The sequence below is a fragment of the Tinamus guttatus genome, unplaced genomic scaffold (assembly GCF_059628265.1).
Source record: "Tinamus guttatus ecotype Peru unplaced genomic scaffold, ASM5962826v1 Tinamus_guttatus_pri_ptg000524l, whole genome shotgun sequence".
NCBI lineage: Eukaryota > Metazoa > Chordata > Aves > Tinamiformes > Tinamidae > Tinamus > Tinamus guttatus.
The window spans coordinates 1,053,844-1,074,383 of record NW_028289058.1 but is presented as its reverse complement, the minus strand read 5'-3'; the positions used below and the strand labels follow the sequence as shown (position 1 = coordinate 1,074,383).

The 20,540-nt window shown below is 37.4% G+C and overlaps 1 protein-coding gene across 1 annotated transcript in view; it reads left to right on the top strand.

Moving 5' to 3' along the window:
• The window catches only part of OTOG (otogelin), an 87,832-nt gene that overhangs the window by 30,300 nt on the left and 36,992 nt on the right, over positions 1-20,540 (top strand). The window contains 10 exon segments of the mRNA XM_088533854.1: positions 564-717; positions 7,450-7,557; positions 11,054-11,192; positions 11,741-11,875; positions 12,824-12,970; positions 13,292-13,411; positions 13,650-13,766; positions 15,115-15,271; positions 16,310-16,336; positions 19,120-19,287. Coding sequence (XP_088389980.1) covers positions 564-717; positions 7,450-7,557; positions 11,054-11,192; positions 11,741-11,875; positions 12,824-12,970; positions 13,292-13,411; positions 13,650-13,766; positions 15,115-15,271; positions 16,310-16,336; positions 19,120-19,287 — 1,272 coding nt within the window.

Genomic DNA, 20,540 nt, shown 5'->3' with positions numbered 1-20,540 from the left:
GGCTTTTAGCAGAAATCAATTCCCAAGCACTTTTAAGGTGATTGTTGTACTGTTTGGCAACTGTATAGAAATGCTCCCCATAAAAATGCAAATGAAAAAAACCCAAACAACTACAAACACTTTTGAACTCCACCAACACTTGGGGCATTTTTGTTGCACATGAACAGTGTGTGCTCAACACATCCCCAAAGTAATTTTGTTGTAGAGTTGTTTTATTTGTTGGATGGTATTTAGATCCTAGGTCTTAAACTAACTCAAGAAGCAAAAGAAAGCAAGAATAGTGTAAAAAAAGTTTATCTCCTTCAGTAGTACTTCCCTTTGCTGTTTCGAAGGGCTAATTCCTGACTAAATATTTAAAAAGTAATGTCCTTTACTGAGCCAGTACAGTCATTTCACTATTTTATATCAGACTTTTAGGGGTTCTGTCAAGTTAGTTGTGATCAGGAGCAGCAGACAATAGTGTGGCACTGTTCTTAGGTTGTGCAACTAGATTATTTAGACTATCAGATGCAAAATTTAAGTTTTGAAGACTAATTTTTTCTTTTTTTTTTTCTCTTTCCCAGCACACAGCTGCCCAATTGGCCAGATTTATATCAACTGCAGTAATCCGCAAAGTGATCCTGAGCTCAGTAGAGAGAGAACTTGTGAGAATCAGCTGCTAAACCTCACTTTCTCAGCACATTTTCCTTGTGTTTCTGGGTGTGTTTGCCCACGGGGGTGAGTATGGGCCACCTCTTTATCTTTTGTTGCACAATATTGTCAAACTGGCAGCAGTGATTGCATAGTTAATTCTAATAGGGACATATAATTCCTGGGGAATCTGAGGTGTCAAGCAGTGAGTGCTTGCGAGGTTATGACCCTTTGAAGGCATAAGTGGCAAACTGAGATACAAGCTGATCCCAAGATCTCCTACTTTACAGTTTCTTCATCTCTAGGCATTTTTTTTCATCATTTTGCCTCTTGAAAGGATATTTTACCAATCACAGGGGTTTAGGCTGCAGGTGTGCACACAAGCTGTTGCAGGGTTTTTTTGGAAATCAGAAGTATGGAAGTTTGGGGATCAAATTTTGTCTCAAAAACTTCTATGACACAGTTTTTCTGTGTGTGATTTTTGAGATTATAAATTTCTCCCTTTGGCTCCAGAAATAAGTTAGTTCTAGAATTGAAGTAATATGTTTTGTTGTATTGGCAGGCTCAGTGTCTAAGAGTAGTGATTCCAAAGCTGTGATGGTATGTTTGGTTGCAAGAGACAAAATATTCTAATTTCCAAGAGACAAAAAAATATTAATTTAGGTGCCATGTTTGGAGTAACTTCTGTAAACTTCATGTGTAACCATGGGGAACAAAATTAAATCTGCAGAAATAAGAATACGCTGCTACTTGCGCGTGTGTGTGTAGGATCCCGCTCTCAGTGCTTATGATATATGTAGAAAATGATGTAACCATCTTCATTTTTGCCTGGAAGTGTCAAGCAGTATAGATTAAGCAGAAATGACAAAATACTTCAAAGTTGTTTTTTATATAGTCAATACACAGTGCTGGGTTAAACTAATATGGTAGATTTTATGTGTTGTTTTAGGGACTATTCCACTAAAAGCAAAGGAACAAATTTCCAGGTTCTATCAGTTCTTTGATATGCAAATCAAGTACAAAAGAGGTGACTCAGTTAAAAGTAGCAATTGCCTCTATAGGTCTAATTCATGTGACCCATTTTTTAACTCATACTTCCCGCTGCTTTAAAAATCTGATTGAGAATACAGTTCTCATGGAACACTTTCTGATGTTGCTTTATTCTAATTAACTGACGCATTGAGAGCTTCAGGCCTTTTAAGAAAAGCATCTTATCCATGTTTTTAAAATCCCTCCAGAACTCAAAACCACTATTTCTCATCTCTCACTGCTTAAATAACAATTTTCTCTGCTGCACATCAAAAAAAAAAAAAAAAAAAAAAAGTAATAGGATGTTCAGCCCAGCATTTGTAACTTTTCAAGTCAATCCTTGGATTCAATTTTCTGCATTTGGGTTGCTCTGATTCAAATACTTTTCCTCTCTTTAATTGTCCCAAATGTCTGTGATTTCACATGAGACAGCAGCCTTTGGTCAAAATGCAAAGACAAAATCCCTGTATTCCTACATGCTGTACAGCATGGTTGTGCCTAAGCCTGATTTGGACACGTTCTGACTATTTTTCTACTGGCTTTTCATGGACCCCAGGCAGACCAGAAAGGAACTCTGGACCAGCCAGCTTTTATTTGGTGTTTTTTAAAACTCACTTTTACTGTTGTTGTCAGGCAAAGCAGTCCTGAAGTTACTGAAGGAACTGGCCTGCGTGTTCTCCTTTACTACCACCTGTGTTTTACCCCTGGTTGCAGCAGGAGCTGTATTTGCCGCTTACCATGTTGGTTGTTGTCTGTACAGACCTTGGCAAACTGACAGTTGAGGCTTAACTGGAATTTTGGTGGCTCCTTGAAGTGTTTTCCAGACCATGAGATGGCAGCCGTGTGCGACCGTGCCCTGGAATGCGTTGACAATATCGCTGCAACAGAGAGGCTGCAAGCATGTTATGCCTGTAATTACCTGAATTACCCTTCTGAAACAGGCTGCCTTTGTGTCCAAAAGGCCACCAGGAAATCTGACCTACTTCAGTTATTCAGTTCTCCTAATGTGTGTAGGATTTTTTTTTTCAAGTATTATTTTTTGCTCATTCGAGATGTGGTTTTGTTCCGTGATCTCATCTTGTGCTTAAAGACGCTGAAAGAAAAGTTGTGACTATTTACTAGAATTCTTAAGTGTGTGATTCTCCTTTGCAGACTTCACTGTCCATATTTTAAAGACCTTTTTCTTTTGTTTTTCCTGTTGATGTGAATAAATTCTTACTGTTCGAAAACAGTAACACGAGTGAAATTTTGCACAAAAAGAGGAATATATCCTACCCTGTGTGTGTACCTATATATATGTGTGCACATGCATATATATACACACACTATATATATATATATAGTCTGCATATACATGAGTATCTACAGCTGTTTCACTGTCAGTTTAAATACTGCTCTGTGAAACTTTAAAAAAAAAACTCCTGAGTCTAGCAAACCAGTCCTGAGTCTAACAACAATTTTTCTTCTACTGTCTCTTCCTTCTCCCTGGCAACCAGCCATTTGTGGAAAGTGGAAGAAAAGAGAAGCTTAAGAAAGGTTGTTACTCCATAACTGAGTAGCTTTTTAGAGCAGCCTTCATGCTATTCTTACCTTGTACAGTCTAGTACTAGTGGTGAAGGCCCCAGATAATATATATAAAATATATACATAATCCTTGATGCTGCAGGGATGCACCATACTCTGTCTTGCCATGCCAAGGCTATCCTTGGAAGGGCTTTGTAGATGTTTCCAGGGACATGTAAATGAAAGAGGACAAAATCTAACACAAGATTTGCTGTTATCTTAAATTATCTCTTTAAGTTTTGGAAGTGTTCGTTGCCCGATTACTCAGAGAGACTGAACATGACCCTACTTACAGGCTTATCAGTGTAAAGGTTCATGACATAAGCCCATTTTTCATTCATAGTATCCCATTAAGTCAGCATAGTTATTGGAGGAAAAGATCCTGTGTCATCTAAAAAGTCAGTTCCCCTATCGTCTCATTGGAAGACTTTTTGAGAAAAATCAGACATTTATAAGCTTTGATTTTTTATTTGATAACTAAAAACATTAGAAGTTTTCCTTGTCTTCAGACACTTGGGCCACCCTTATCATAGTGTCCTAGCTTCCCGGAACGTGTCTTTTTTTTTTTTTTTTTTTCAGAAATATTTATTAACAGGATATCTTAAGTCCATGGCTATACATCTCCCTATCGGAAGAGAAAACCGAGCATTAGGGTTATACCTGCTGTGTACTTTTGTCTATTCACTGTCAAGTGCCTCATTCTAGAAAAGGCACCAGGAGAAATGCTGTCATCTTTTTGAAGGCAGATATAATCATTTAGACTGTCACAATTGAATTGCTTAATAATATCTATTACTGTTTATTTTTGATAGTGTTAATCCATTCAGATTTCCATTAGCTGAAGTATATACTAGTTTTCATCTTGACATTAATTTTATCTTAGACATTAAGATATCTCTCTTATACATTAATTTTATCTTACTGTAAAAATTAAAAGTTCTTTCAGCCTGTAAATATGAATACTAAATACAAATTCTTAGAGTTTTGTCAAAAGCCTGCCATACACATCGCCCGAAAGTAAGGAGTAATTAATTCTACTTCTGTTATTATCTCATAGTTTTCCCTAGTAGACCAGCTACAACCTTTCCCTTTTACATTTTTCCCCTCTACAAGTTATGTTAGCAAACCAGCTGCTCTAGCAATACCTATGTAGTGAGAAATTGAGGCGCTGTAGGTGTTACGCGGTACACTCAAGGTTTTGTAACTCCCATAGGATTATTGTGCCACGTTCTTTATCCAAAAATTTAGAAATTATTATTGTAATTCCAGAGTACAGAGGTGGCCTACTATATCAAATAACATGTAAGGAACGTAAGCACATTCCTGAGAGGTTTTTCTCTAAAAAAGAAGTCATAATTTTCTGTTTTGCACAAAGAAACAGTGAATTTAATGCCATCTTATGTGTCTGTGGCAAAACAAACCAAACAAGGGGGGAAGAATGTAATTTGTTTCAAATAGCTTATAAAGCTAATCTTTATTAGGAGGAATTATGTTAACCATATCCTATGCTAAAGAACATCCCCTTAGATAAGTTGAAAATGATTTCCTTTTGGTATGTGGCATACTTTTACAAAAGATTTGCTGTTCCTCAAATATGCAAAATTTTAGGAATGAAGCATGTAGATAATTACACTTGGGAAATGTGGTATTTTTCAGGATACAAGCATTTTCCTCATCATGGCTATGAACTTGACTGTGACAAAAACTGCATGAGCATTCTCATCCAGTGTGTTTAACAGAACGTACGTAAAAAGAAAAAGAAGTCCTAGCTCTGAAGTATGTGAGTTACAGCTGAGACAGTATGGGAAGGCATCAAACTGCCCATCGCAACTGCCTGTCGATGGACAGGCAGTCTCATGGATGGAAGGTGTTGGGATGAAGTTTTGGGATCGCCACTTTTCCCTGAGTCTTGCTTTGGGCTGTGCTGTGCCACGTCCCCAGCACTGCCCCAAAGCTGCCCTTGCTCCTGGAGAACATCTCCTCCTTGTAGGTTGCTGGAGCTGGATGTCAAGTGGCTACTTTGGCTGCTGCTTTCCCTGGCAGGCCTCAGTCTTTGCCCTTCTCTGTGTTCCTTTCCCACAACACAAGCTAGAAAATACAACTACAGTTAAAAGGAATGTATCTGCCACAGTTCTTTTTGTCCCTATGCTTGATTCCTGCTGTGTTTGCCTCCATGGAATGAGAGACTTGAAGATAAAATCCTTCTCCTGCTCACCTCTGGTGTTGCGGTATTCTTTGCAAAATTGGTGCAAGGTTTCTTGCTGCTCTGCGTATTACAACTTTGGTGTCTGAGATAATTTTGCCTCTTCTGCCCACAACAAGCAGTGAAAGGTATGGGGGGAAGCAGGTGCAACTTGCTTAGGTAAGGACAGGAGACCCAAGCAGCTTTATGAGCCAAAAGATCCAGAGAGAGCTGGCAGCAGATGAAGAGAATGCACAAGGCATGAGTGGGCCTATGGAGAAGGTTGCTAGCAAACCTAAAAGCAAAGAAGTGTTTATTCACTCAAACAAGATAAAAATTGCTTATGATGGTACCTTTACCAAGATTATTTGTGTTGCATTTATGTTAAAGAACAGAGCTGTATACAATAATGAGATAGCACTGAGACTTAATATTGGTCAAGCATGGTGAGCTGTAATAGGTATGCCTGCACCTATGCATTTCATTGCACGTTAAGCATAGACATCAAGAAAAATGTGTGTTACTTCAAAGGGGAATAGTCCCTTGTATCACAGTAGCATGCTGGTGATGAATTCTTAGATCATTGAAACCTATCCGTTTGCTTGGCTTTACAAGAGAGAAAGCTGTTATCGCTTGTGCTAGGGCAATACTGCAAGGAAGAAACTGCATTTAGTGTTACCTTGTCAGTGTGATGCCTTTTATGTCTGAATGGGGGCTATTCAGTTTTGAACTTAGCGCAGTGGGAACTTCAGTATCCAACTGATCATCCACAAGTGACAGAATGCCTGAAATAAATATGAATTACAAAGATTTCTTATACCCAGTGCCATTTTAAAAGACTGTTTCTTTGCCAGTATAGGTACATTTCAAAACTTGGTGTTTAAAAAGAAGGATTGGTTTAGATTTTATGTGGCCTTTGAAGAAATTCCTTTATTATGTAACTGTTTTTTTACTCCTGCTGTATCAAACTGTATTGAGCTTGGGAACAGATATCAAATGAGAGGCAAGTTGGAGCTACATGATTTAGAGCAAAATACATACTGTGGTAGCCTGCTAATAATTTACATTTACAAAAAGATTTCAGCTTTTGTTCCTTACCTGGATGCTAGCCATGATTATGAGCAGAAATGTATAGTTCTAGTCTTGAACTGTAAATAGCTGTGCATATGGTTATCTTTGTCATCATGAAATTCTCCTTTGAAGACTAAGAAGCTATTTCTGCTAATAGAGCTAAACATATTTGTGACAGTTTAAATGAAGGTAAGGTGCTACTTGTAGCTGAGATGCGTTCGTATGTTCTGGGTGTCTATCAGTTGATTAGACAATTGATTATTCTCAGAGTAGGAGGTTAAAGCACAGATGTAGAAAACTTCTTCAGCAAGACCAAGCTCTTCAGTTCAGGTAAAGAAAAGACTTGAAGAGCAGGAATACATCATTTAAATACAAACAAGTGAAAGTAAGCAACATTTTTTGACAGTGAGGGCACATGCTATTGGAATGCAGGGGCGTGATGGCTATTCCGTCTGTTGGAAGGTTTACTTTAGTTAAACATAACTTAATTGGCAGAGTTAAAAGGTAAAATGGTAGAATTTAGAGGTGACAAGTCTTGAAAAATCTGACTTTAAAGTCAGTTTCCCTGACTTTAAAATTTGCGCATTAAGGAATTAAGTCTTCGTAGGATTGCTGGTGAGAAAGCTAATGTCCAAAGTGCGAGCACTTCATAGAATCATAGAATGCTTAAGGTTGGAAGGGACCTCTAGAGGTCATCTAGTCCAACCTCCCTGCACACGCAGGGTCACCTAGAGCATATGGCACAGGACTGCGTCCAAGCCGGTTTTATTAAAGATTAAATAGGAAATTACCAAATTATACATCTATAAATATTAATAAAATTGTGCCTTTTTCAATTTAAGAAAGTTTTAGATACTGCCTCTGCTTTCAATAATAATCCCATAAATCATTTCAAAATACAGGAAAAGATGTTTTGTGTGTGGACATCAACTGTATTTCTATTGAATGCTTATTTCATGTTCTATTTTTCATAGCCTTGTTAAACATGGAGACGCATGTTTGGAAGCCGATGAATGTCCATGTTCATGGAAAGGAAAGGAATACTTTCCGGGTGACAAAGTTGTTTCTTCCTGCCATACATGGTAAGCAGAATTCTATACAGGTATTTATTTCATTTTAATTGTTTGGTTATATTTCTCTTTCTGTTTAATCTTTATGTTTTTTTATTTAGGAATGATAAAATCAGTATTCAAGTAAAGCTTGATTTAGAAAAATTTATCAAGATAATTTAAATTAATTTTGATAATCTAAATTAATATTCCATAGCCGTTCCTAAAGTATAGGAGATTTTCTTCAAACAATATAATGACCTTTATGCAACTTTTTACTTCTTCATTTTCAAATTTAGAGTTAAACCTGAGCAGCCTGAGAGCCCAAAACATAAACCCAAGTATAAATTTAAGAAATTACTGAGCAGTACCATATACTGAACTCAGCCACTAGTTGCTAGTTTTTGTGTGCAGAGGTAGGACAGCTGATGAATTAATTAGCTTTGAACAGAAGTGTCAGACATCGGATGAGAGGGTCACTCATTTATGTGTAGAGGGTTATTGCTTTCACTGTGAATGTGACATGTACCCTGTACCTACGTTACTTTGCAAACTGTCCTTTGGCATTCTTGCTAGAACTTTTTACACTACCATGTCAATAAGCTTCACAAGAGGAGTGTGAAAAAAAAATACCAAGTCTGCACAGTCCTGAAACAAACCTGTTTCCTCAATGGTTTCTGCATGCTTGCTTCTCTGCCTGCTCATGAGCATTGCCAGCTGGTGCTAAGCATTAGCCACACCAGAGCCTCACGTCAGTCAGCCGTATTATGCAGCATCAGGATGTGGTGTGAGAGCTGAGCCTCCCGTTCATCCACAGAGCAGGTCCTTTCGTCCCCTTCTTTCAGCCTACCAGGAGCATTTAGCTCGTGCCCCGGTGAGCTGCCACTGCTGGCCTGCACAGCTCAGCATGCCCAGTGCAGGGAAGGCTTCTCCAGGCAGTGCTGCTCACGGCCCTGTCTGGGTGTCATTGCCCCTCCAGCCTTGTGCTGACTGCCTCCCTCTGCCTCTCGTCAGGTCCTCACTATCTGCTCTAGAAGATATTTGTAGCCCTTTGGTCGACTGGCGAAGCGACTTACAAGCCATCTCCACTGGGCAGGCAGGTAAAGCGACCCGGGTTATTCACCCCCTTATTTCCAAAGGTCTCTCCGAGTGGACCTGGTGTGGGATTGCTTGCATCAGAAAGAACCATTAGATCCCGTTTAATCTGTGTGAGACTTCACCAAAGGCAGCAGTAGTGCAGGAGGGAAGATACTGGGTATTTAGCTTGCTTTCTCTTTTTCTGAGGCCAGGCCCATTAATTCATGCACAGATCCCTAAGGCTCTCGTGGCTTTTCTAGTTTTCCATGTCAAGAAGTAAAGACGTGCAAAGTGGTAATGAATTTTTAGAAATTAGTTGTCCACAGACAGGCTGGAGGTCTGCCACAAGCTCTGCTTTCCACAGAAGTGACATACTGGCCATGAAATGCAGAAGGTCTTTTAGAGTGCTCCAGAGGTACCCAGGGATGTGTTTGTGTCCCTGGGAATGTCCGTGTTGGCTCGTGTGAGGCATGACAGCGCTGTGCGAGCAAGCCCACCTAAGCGCTCTTTACCGCACAGGAATACTCTGGTATTGGTGTTCAATATCATCTTATTAATGCATGATATAGTATTAGTAACATAACTGTTAATCTCATGTCTCCATCGAACAGTAAAATGACAAGTAGAATTTGGTAAGTTGCTGAGCTACCTATGGAAAGCTGAGAACCGTCATATCTAGGGCTGGAGTCTGGAGAACTGAAGTCTGTTTCCCAGCCCGTGAGATGGGCTAGTTTGCTTTTCACATTGAGGACATTGAGGGAATACTGGTTATTCTCTGTGGGGCCTTCTATGTTCTTATGCATTTACTTGTTTGAAATACATATTTATAAAAGCTAGCCAAAATTTAGATAAAGCTGATAGTCTTCTTTTCCAACTGGGAGTCTCTGATAGAAAAATGCTGGTTTGCTTAGCATGAAACACGACTGTGGTGCTGAAGTCTGGCTGAAGATATAATGTGACTCAAGGCCTGCGTTTTGGCTTAAAAATTATGTAAAGGGGCTCCCTACCTATTGTTTGTTAAGAAACAATTCTGCATGGGTCCCTGATACATCAGCATGATGAAAAGTTTTTGGATAGGCTGAGAGAAAAGCTGATCCCTAGTGCTTCACAAGCAGCATGAGAAGCAACACTTACTCTTTCAGTTCAAACGTACTTTCAGTAGCATTTCTCTGTCAATATGCTTATCCTACCTTAGGCACTGTTTTAAGGTGACTAAACTGGGGTGAGTCCTACTGCCATCTGCTTGTGCTTTGTTAAAGCAAGCACTTTTTACATGTAGTGCTTTTAAATTATTTTAGTAATATGCTTAGTGTATTTATGTATGTGCTCATATAAAGCAGTGGGCCAAGCCAGTGATGGAATAAGCACTGTCTTGGAAAATCTGTAGAACTGGTCCAGGTTTTTTGATGTTAAATCCTAAGGGAACAGAAGAAAACACGATGCTTCTAATAACTGGACCTGTTTATTTACTCTGGATGAGTTTATTTACTCTGTTTTCTTGACAAATGCCATTCCTACTAAAACCACAGTATTCTAACCTCTCACATATGATAGCAATATGAATAGAAAATAAAGATAATACAGACATCAGCTTATTACTAGCTCACTCTTAAGGATTTGAGATGACAAAAAATTAGCAATTTCTCACGTATTTTCTTACGTAAAATTCACAGTTTATTTGTAAGGTATGAAACACTTTCTCTTTAATCATCAGGAGACTAATCAATTAATGATTTTGAACATGAACGTACTGCATAGCCATATCGCATAGTAAATTTAGCTTAACCTGTATTAATACCCTGTATTTAGTTATACCTATAATAAAGTTACACAAGAGGACAAGCTCTGCAGCTTTTATCAAGGGAATTTTTTTAAGTGTCTCAGTGACTTAGGAGCTTACAAAATATCATTTTCAAATACTACCTCTGCATTCAGGAAATGAAATCTTATCTGTTCTTATTTATAAATGCATTTTACTAATGTAAAGTCCCCATTCAAGTAGAGAGTAAATAAGAACTGTGGTAAAAGGGAGCATTACGTGTCGATTCTGTGATTCAGCTAATACAGAAACAAATGTAATGGGAGAATATGACAAAGAAGGCTTTACTCTTGTGGCTCATTACTGTGAGTTACTAGAGGACAAGTTGTAATAGTTTTAGAGGCATTTTTTGTTTTCTTGTTTCAATAAAAGAAATGGCCTTCCAGTGTCCATGTATTCTGGAACCTATAAAATCTGACAGGGTGAAGCACACATTGCGAGTTCAGCATGTAACATTTTTTTCAGAGCTTTTTTCTTTTTTTAATGTTGCTTTTAGTTAACATTTAAAAATGCTTCTGTCTGTAATCTTCAGACTTAGTCAGGATGACTGTTTTTTCTTCTTCAGTGCAATTGCTGTAATCATTTGTCTGTGGTTGCGGTTGACATTACCATAATTGGTCGTACATTTTTCAGCATTTGCCAACATGGATCATTTCAATGCACTTTCCATCCCTGCCCATCCATGTGTACTGCCTACGGGGATCGACATTACAGAACGTTTGATGGACTTGCGTTTGACTTTGTTGGAACTTGTAAGGTCTATCTAGTTAAGGTGAGACTTTTTAAAAAAGCTCCTGCAAAACTAGATTTATAAATTAGATAAACTTTCTACAACTGAATCTCTTAAAAAAAAAAAAAAAAAAAAAAAAAAAAAAACCTTTGCTACTGTATTTTAATCCTTATTTACTATCACTCAAATAATAAATATAATGTTCCAAAAAATTTTATTTGGTTCTCTGTGGTAACAGTGGTTTTGATTTAAAAGCATGAGCAGGAGAAGGCAAAGCTTGCATGCAAATTTATGGAAATAATTAAACATTCAGATTTACAGTCTGATATGCAGGGTAGAATCTACTACTCCTACTACATGTTTCCTGTCTGTACATATACTGAGCTTTACATAATACTTTTTAAGCTTTCATGTTGCTTAAGCTTTGAACCATGCATAGCATTATTATGCATAATATTATGCATAATGAACTATGCATAACATACTGACATTTCTGCTGGTTGTATTATATATATACATGCATGCATATATAAATAGTTATATTAGTTTGTTGTTATTTAACAGTGCCTATTTTATTGTTTTCTCTGCAGGGTACTTCTTCAACAAGCTTCTCAGTTATTATAGAAAATATTAACTGCTTTAATACTGGAAACGTTTGTAGAAAATACCTTTCCATTAATATTGGAAAATCTTTTTTAATATTTGATGACGATACTGGAAATCCAGTAAGTTTCATTCCTTAACACTGTTTAAAAGATAACAAACATACTTTTAGAGAGCTGGGAAGGAGGAAAAGGAATTTCTGTTCATTGGTTTAAAAAAAAAAAATCATGCCACTTTAGTTGCAGAGGCACATGTTCACTGGAAACTTTAGACAAAATCTGAAATATAATTCATGAAAATGGTAAATGAGATGATCTCATTTCTTCTGCCTAGCCCTGGTGTGTCTAAGGAAATTCAGGGCATTTTTAAGCCAGGGAGTTTTGCTCTAAATTACACTGGAACTAAGTTTTTCGTCTGTTCTGGGATATAGTTCTATAGGAGGAATGTTCCTACACAGTTTCAGAAAATAATTTGCAGTTCCTGGTGTGCATCAAAGTGTGAGCTTCACTTTCATTATTTTCAACCAAACTGCAAACTATCACTGTACATATTCAGTATTTATAACATTTCATTTAAGTAATACTATTTGTGGTTTATAAATCAGCTGCACAAAAAAAATTTTGCCCCTTTAAATTTCCTAGTTAAACCAGATGTCTTCATCCTTACTATGAATAATTCAGAGTCTTCAGTACATTCAGACTTTCTAGATATAGTGTTATATCATAAAAAGAAAATCTTATCTAGGAACTCTATGACTAATTTTGCTCCTCCCTGTTGAACCACTGACATTTTAATCTTTGCTCTGGTTGCCATTACGCATTCTATGAATCAAATATAAAATCAGTTTATAAAAAAAAGGCAATTCATAAAATTTCAACACTGTTCACATTCAAAACCCAGCCTACTTTTATTAAGCATTTGTTCCTGTGGGGCACTCTGTCAATATTTGGGACTTCTGTATGAGAAGTACCTAGGTTATTCATTTTACTAGTGTTTTTCATTTCCTATCAAGTGAGCATTTTGTAAAGGAACTGCTTGCATTGTAAGCTGCTTTGGTTTATTTTGAATAGAGCTCATCTAGTTACATAGACAAACTACAGAAATTACAAGTTTGGAAAGCTGGATTTTTTACTGTTGTTCATTTTCCTGATGAGCACATCACTGTCCTGTGGGATCAGAGAACAACCGTTCATGTACAGATGGGTCATCAGTGGCAGGTGAGTGGAAATCAGCGTACTTGATGCCATTTATATAAGATAATTATATAGGTCTTATTAAGTAGTATATGTTATATAGCAATGTGTCAGGAATCACTTAGGTACGCAGTGGCAGAGTCAAGGAGGTAGCATTCGACTACCTTGTCTCATTTACAGTAGTCACATACAGGAGTCACATATAGTAAGTGCAACAGTCTTCTTCAGTTTAGAGTCCTTATGTGACTGAGGCGGGTGTTTCATTGAAACATCAAAAATACATTGCCAGCAAACCACTTCTCATCAAGTATGACAAATTCACAGTGAAGCGACTTTTTTTTTCAGGGTGAATTGACTGGATTATGTGGAAATTTTGATTTGAAAACTGTAAATGAGTTGAGAACTCCAGATAATTTTGAATTAACAAATTCACAAGAGTTTGGAAATAGCTGGACCGCTGTAGAGGTACGTAGTAACAAGATGGTAATTGCTAGTAGATTTGAGCTCTTAATTAATTCCTAGAAGTCCTAATTAGGACTTTGCAGTATCTGAAATCCTGCAGTATCAGGACTAATTGCAGTCTCTGAGGTTCTTGTATCAAATCCATTGAGAAGAAGAACAAAATACTCATGTTCTTTCTGTGTAGCTCTATAGTGTACACAAAAATGATGTGCTGTATTCTGATATTCTCTTTCTGGTTAAGTGTGTCGACAGCTCTGACATTCGAAATCCGTGCAGTTTGAATCCACTCAGAGAGCCATTTGCCAAGAAGGAATGTGGAATATTGTTAAGTGAAGCATTTGAAGCTTGCCATCCTGTGGTGAGTTGTGAAGACAAATAGATGTGAAGGCCTGAATATAGATCACTGGAGAAAAACTCACATAGCCTTAAATCTTAATCTTGTTTTTCTAATGGGATAATTTTAACTGTCATAGCAAAACAGAACATACAAAAGCCTAGTTCATACCAATTCTGATTCTAAAAAATGAATGTTTAACTGGGTTTGTCATAATGGCAATGTGCACTTATCTAATTGAGGCAGTAAGCCATCTGTTAGTGTCTCCTTATACTACTTTGGCACCTAGCATTCTACACTTTGGTTAGTCCTATTAATCCCTTTATAATTAATGGAGACAGAATTATACTCGGTTTGTATTACCTCATTTTTTTTTCTGCCACGTTTGCATAATCATAATCACTTGTCTTATTTTCCTCAAATATATAATATAGCAGGCACATTTTCTGGGCATATTTAAATAACTTTCCAGCTTCTAGACAGTATCAGATGTGGAGAGCTTGTTCCTAGGGAAAAAAAATGGCTGCATGCAGACAGCCAGTCTGAATGGAAAGGAAATAAATGGGCCATGCAACTTGTTCTGACAGTCAACAGGCTCAGATTCAGTTGGAGAATGGGTGGACTGATTTCTAGAGCAAGGCATTATACAGAAAATGACATATACCAAAGCGTTCAGGTATTGAGACTGCAGTTTTTAAAGACTGTATCTGTCAGACTGGCTACTAGGGAGAAGAAAGATTTCTTGTGAAAGACAACTGGGAATCTTACAGAGAAGTTTCATATAATATTATTTTGGGGCTAAATGGATGTTGACATATAACTTTTAGTAATGTAATATTGATTTAGTCCAGCGCCTAAGGCAGTGACCAAGTTCCTTCTAACTTTGTAAGTATCATTCAAAAGTTCCTTCTAAGTTTGTAAGTATTATTCAAGTGTAAATCCATGTAGAACATGTAACTCTTCAGTAAAGCAAGTGAATTAACCTTTATCTAACTTTCTTAACACTTATGAGTTGTATTTATTTGTGTTTATGTGGAGTTTCTCTTACTATTTCATAAGCTTCTGTAAGGTTCTTTGTAGTTTAGTAAGGTTTAAATATTATAAAACTGTGCAAATCATAAGTGTGCAGGAACATCTTAGCATATTTCTGCTGGGTCATGGATTTGGCTGTGGAGCTGAGTACTGTAGAAGATTTTTTGATGTTTTTTAGTTAACTGTTCTTTCTGTGTTTCAGACGAACATTTGAAGTAAAACCTTTGATGCTTAGAGGTCATATATGCTAAATTCTGTAAGGCTTATAGCTCTGTATTGAAATGACTGAGTGCCAGTGACTATATGCATAGTTTTTGATTAGTGATATTTGTGTTTCCAGATTGATGTCACCTGGTTTTACTCAAACTGCTTGGAAGACACATGTGGTTGTAACCAAGGAGGTGACTGTGAATGCTTCTGTACAAGTGTGTCGGCATACGCGCATCAGTGCTGCCAGCACGGAGTGACCGTAGACTGGAGGTCCCCTAGAGTGTGTCGTAAGTTTATTTAACCAGCCTTATCAGTGGCTGCCACTCTGTATTAGGCTCAGACTGGAAATCTCAAGCCTGCTGCCTTGCATGAGCCCAGGACTTCAAGCATTAAGACACAGTAGCAGAAAGACTTGAGCAACTGCTCAGGGGAAGGAAGAGCAGTAGGTGCCTCTCACTGTTCTCCATGTTCATTTTGGGCCAGCTGGATTATAAATTATTTTCATATTTGTGGATGATATACTTTTGTTGTTTTTTTGTATCCCATGATGTCAATGAACACGTTTGAAGCACTGATACAAAGTTTACACAGGTTGCTTCCAAATTCAGAACCTCACTTCTTAAAGCAGTGTTGGAAACATATCTGGCTAAGAGTAGTCCCCAGAGTAAGAGTGAAGGATTATGGTGTTGTGAAGAAAAGCAAATAGGAATTTAGGCAGCGCTTTGTCCTTACTTAATATCCCTATTCAGCAGTGTTGACGGTTATAAAAAGAGAATCTGAAGCCTTGTTTTATGTGTGAGTGCCTAACAAGAAATAGTTTCCCCCAAGAAAGATGTAATGGAAGAGGGCAAGACCAAAAGAATACTTCAAAGCAAACAAGTGCTGTTCTAACTTTGCAGTGACTCAGGGAGTCCATATAATTTGCCCAGAGTCGCACAGAAAATTTGTAGCAGAACAGCAGAGTTACTCACATTTTCTGATAGAAATTGTATTCCTGGGTTTTAATGTCAACATGGAAAGACAGCACAGCTTAGTCTTAGCCACTAGAGGTCACAAAAAGACAACCTTATATCTGTATCTTTATCTATGTAGGTATGGATATCTGTCTTAGTGATTGCTACTAAAGAAAAATACTTTATTAAAATTAGTGTAATTTAAATTAACATTTTATTTAAAGTAATAAGTATTTGGCAAATGAATAAATGTGTGTGTACCATCTAATGTGGCCAACTTCAGCAGTAAGGGGTAATGGAAAACGTGCTTAGCTGGGTTTTTCAGTGCTTCAGAACACCTGCAGCTAAATTTCTTTTTTTTGTCTTTTTTAGCTTATGACTGTGAGTATTTCAATAAAGGTAAGTCTGAAAGGAGCTGATAAGGCATCAACAGAATCTTTATATTCTGTATATAACTCTTAATACTCTGTAAAAAATGTGTTGATGAAATAGCTGCAAATGATAATATTATTTGAATAACCAAGATTCCATATTACTGGTTTATTTTGCTTTTCTGAAAGCTTTTAATTTCTTGACCTTTTTAATTTTAATTGTGGCCCTTTCTCATTAATATATATTTAATCCAGCTGCCTTGCTTTTATGGGTCATCAATAAATCATTAAATGATTAAAAGAATATTCAACCCAGTCATATTAGCGACACATCTTGCGTAAGGAATATTGCACTCCAGTGTTGATACTGATGGTTCTGTCAAACCAGTTATGTTTTCCTGTGCAGCCCGCAGAGGGAGCTGGCTGTAAATTATATTTTGACTTTTTCAGATTAGGGAAAGGCTATTCATTTAGGTATGCCCACCTTGCTTTAAAATCTAAGTGACAGTCATTGGACTAGATGACCTCTAGAGGTCCCTTCCAAACTTAAGCATTCTATGATTGCAGCTGTGTAAGAATGAATTTCAGAGAGGTGCCAAACTGGTCCAAGGTGAGTAAAGCCTTGGTAAACTGGTCCAAGGTTGAGTAAAACTTAAGTCGTTTAATCTACCCTGGGCTCTGTATTGCTGTGGTAACACTGCAGTCAGTATTCAGACTATTTTAAAATTCAGGCTATTTTAAAGTTATTGAGAGTGTCTGCATAGTTAGATATAGCATAGATATTACTATGTAAAGCAGTCTGTTTTGAATAATGATCAGGACTTCTACTATTTTTTAACTGTTTTTGTCAAACTTGTTAGAAGCCAGCTGTCTGGATAGATGATGTGTGCTATTTTGGTCTTGTATTTGACTCTATTTGGCAACAACTCACCCCAGGAAGAATCTTGGAGAGGAAATGAATCTAAGTTAGAAGAGGCTTGTGTACCATGTGTCAGCTCCAGAATATGTGCCCAAGAAATTTACTGTCTTTGGGGTACAAATTTTTGAAAAGATTTTGATTGGTATCAAGTTGCTTAGGTAGCCAGTCTTAAAGTTTTATTTTTTTAAAAGAAGTCCAATTGAATGTAAGAGATTACTCTGGTCTTACATTTCCTTTTTGGATTCTTTTGTTTTGTAAATGAAATACAGCCTGACACCAGGTAATCTTACTGCAGCTACGACAGATTGAAGTTAGATATTAAGAAGTAAACTTTTGAAGTGTGGTATTAGTTTTACTTATTATTGAATTATCACTGACAGAAATTAGTCTGAAGAGTAGAGATTTGTGCGTGTTACTACCATGTAACAAGCATGGTTGTCTAGCTCATCAGTATTCAACATAGGATATTTCAGTAGAGCAGAAAGTCATTGCAAGGCTGAAGGTTTTCTTCTCTACCTTGGATACAGAAGCATAGCCAAAAATTAGTTAGCTTTGGAGACAGCTAAGAAGCTGCCTTGGACTTTTTCAGAGTAATTTTGTCATGAAGTACAAGCAAAGTGTTTCCAATTGCACATAAACCAGAAGCAGAAGCCTTTTGTTTTGGGGAGGGAGAAATTCTCGACTGGTAGTTGTGATTTCTCATGGTTTGGAAAGGTCTGAGATCTAAGACTTTAATGTACAAAATCTCCTCCAGAACAAAATATTTTAAAGTAATTTTTAGATGTTTTTCACCTCCCTGTGTCCTTCTGCTTGACCTGAAGCTGGCATGGGCTTGTGTCCTCACTGGACTGTTCATTCATGCCACCAGAATCCAATGTGTAGCCCCCCTGAGGATTTCCAGACTGGCAATGACCCTTAAGGTTAGGGAGAGCTGCAAAACTAGGAAAAGCAGCATGTGGTTGCAAATTGATCTCAATTTTTTAACTCATTTGAGCCAATGTCAGGATTAGGATAGGATTAGCTGCATCTGAGAAGTTTGAGATTATTTCTAGCCCAGCGGACCGCTGGCTGTGTTCTGGTTTGCGTGTAAAACTGGAGTGAAGAGAGTTCCCCAGGTCTAGTCTAATATGTCTGATTTTAACAGAGAAGGTTACAAAGGTCGTTCCACATGGTGTTTGACAATGATCTGTAAAATACTGTGCTACACTGTAACTGAAACAAACCAAGTATGTGTGGCATTGAGAGATTTCTGAAAATCATTGTATCACTTGCTTTTGCCTTTGTTGTTTATAAACAAAACATGTACATTCCTGTGTTTATTTAGCCAATTTCTTTATGTCCCACTTCTCCAGCATTATGTGGGCTGGAGTGTTTCACTGGTCACAGATGTTTTTTTTTTTTTTTTTTGATGCCAACAAGCTCTTATTCCGTGCAAAATTCTTCACACTTTGGACATTAATAAAAATGGTTTTAAATAGTAGTAAAAAATGCATATTCAGGTCAAGCATACAAAAAAGCAATTTAGAGACATCCCAATATATTCTTTATAACTCTGTTTACCTATAGATCAAATTACTTGGCTACCTGTCCACGCGAAATTCTGAGGGCTCAGCTAACTTTATGAAATGACTGTGAAACACAAGTGCATCAGAAGCAGGGAGGAAAAGGAGAAGCTAATCATGAATCTTGTGAATTGAAACTAGATATTTGGCACTGTTTTCAGAACAAGAGTTTTCTAAAACAGTTTGGCTTTATTCTGGTTGTCACTGCAATTTAGTGCATGGTACCTAGAACTCTTGTGTCATTATGTGTGGTATCATAATATCTAGAGCTCAGACATTTTTGGTATTTGACATAAAAGGTAATTTTGTTTTTTTTTTTTTTCTCAACAGCTCTGGGAAAAGGCCCCTACAAACTGGTCAGCTATTTGGATGGAGAATTTGCAGTGGCAGTGGAACTGGGGAATGGTTTTGTTTTCCCTGTGAGAACAGAAGATATTGTTCCTGGACATACAGTGAACTTTATGCTGACTTCAGGACTCTATAAACCCAGAGCACATGGTAAGGTTATTGTAAGCTAGAAGCTTAAGTAAGGTAGAACATATTCTGCTTGTGGACACAAGCCTTCATCTAAGGATAGACCCAGACCAAATAAAAAAAACTTTTCTATATATTTGTCAGATGGTTCTGAAGCTTAAAGGTGTCTGCCTAGTTTTCCATTTGGTTGGCTTTAATTAGATGATGGTAGCTTTATAAAAGGCAGGAATACTTTTAGTTGAAAAGCATCTCTTCCCCTCTCAAAAAAGACTCCCAAAGGACAGAAAAGAGCGTTGTAGCCTTATGCTCCAGGTAAGTTTTGTCCCCCTCATCTTTCCTATGGCTGAGCTAAAAGGTGGGGAAGAAAGGGAGAAGACTGACACAAGAAGAGTGTTCTCTAGCCCATGCTGTTCACCACCATCCCTTAATCCTGCTGACCTGTACAGAGATAGCCACTGGCTGTAGTCTGACCTGCATAGTGGTATGTGCTGCAAATACGTCTCATCTCCTTCAAGTCATAACTGAGGTTTCCATTGAAGGAATGTGTAGCTTATTCAGCAGACAAAAATATTGTATCCCTTCAGGTAGGTAGAGAAGGCTTACAGTAATACATTCAGCACATTGTTACATTGATTATGCAGGAGTTAGGTGCATACCAAATTTTACTACTCATAAAGTACTTGAGTTTCAATATGGTTTTGCAGCCCAGAGAGTCTCCTGGTCAGGTCTTTGGACAGCCTGTCCCTGTGTAGTTGAAAAAAATGATAGCTGAAAAATGGTAAGGATGTGATCTGTGATGTTATTATCTTCTTACACAAGAAAGTGTGTAACAGAATATCCAGAGCCAGATTTCTTTTATTAGTCATAGTTTTGAGACATTTGAGCATTGCATTCACTTTAGGTTTGGAAAGGGAAGGTTGGTTTTCCAGCTCTAGTCCCACACCAAATGTCTCTCTCGGAATTTAATCTGGCGAGTGGGATCTCTGCCTCACAGTCCACTTTTAAGAGGATGACATTTCATCATCTGGTCATAGAGGAGTTTGTAAAATCAATGCAATATTTATCATGTTCATGTCTTCTTTCATGCATCTATGTACTTGTTGTTTTGTATGTTAACCCAAGTACTACAAATTTGGTTTTGTTTTACATCAGAAAGATGAAAGATTTTATTAGCTTTAGACAAATCATAGAATATTGGAATTTTGGGGTACTACTGTATTAGTTGGCTAGGTGGCAAGTGTTAAAAATTGTACTGACTGTCCAAGTAAATGTATTTA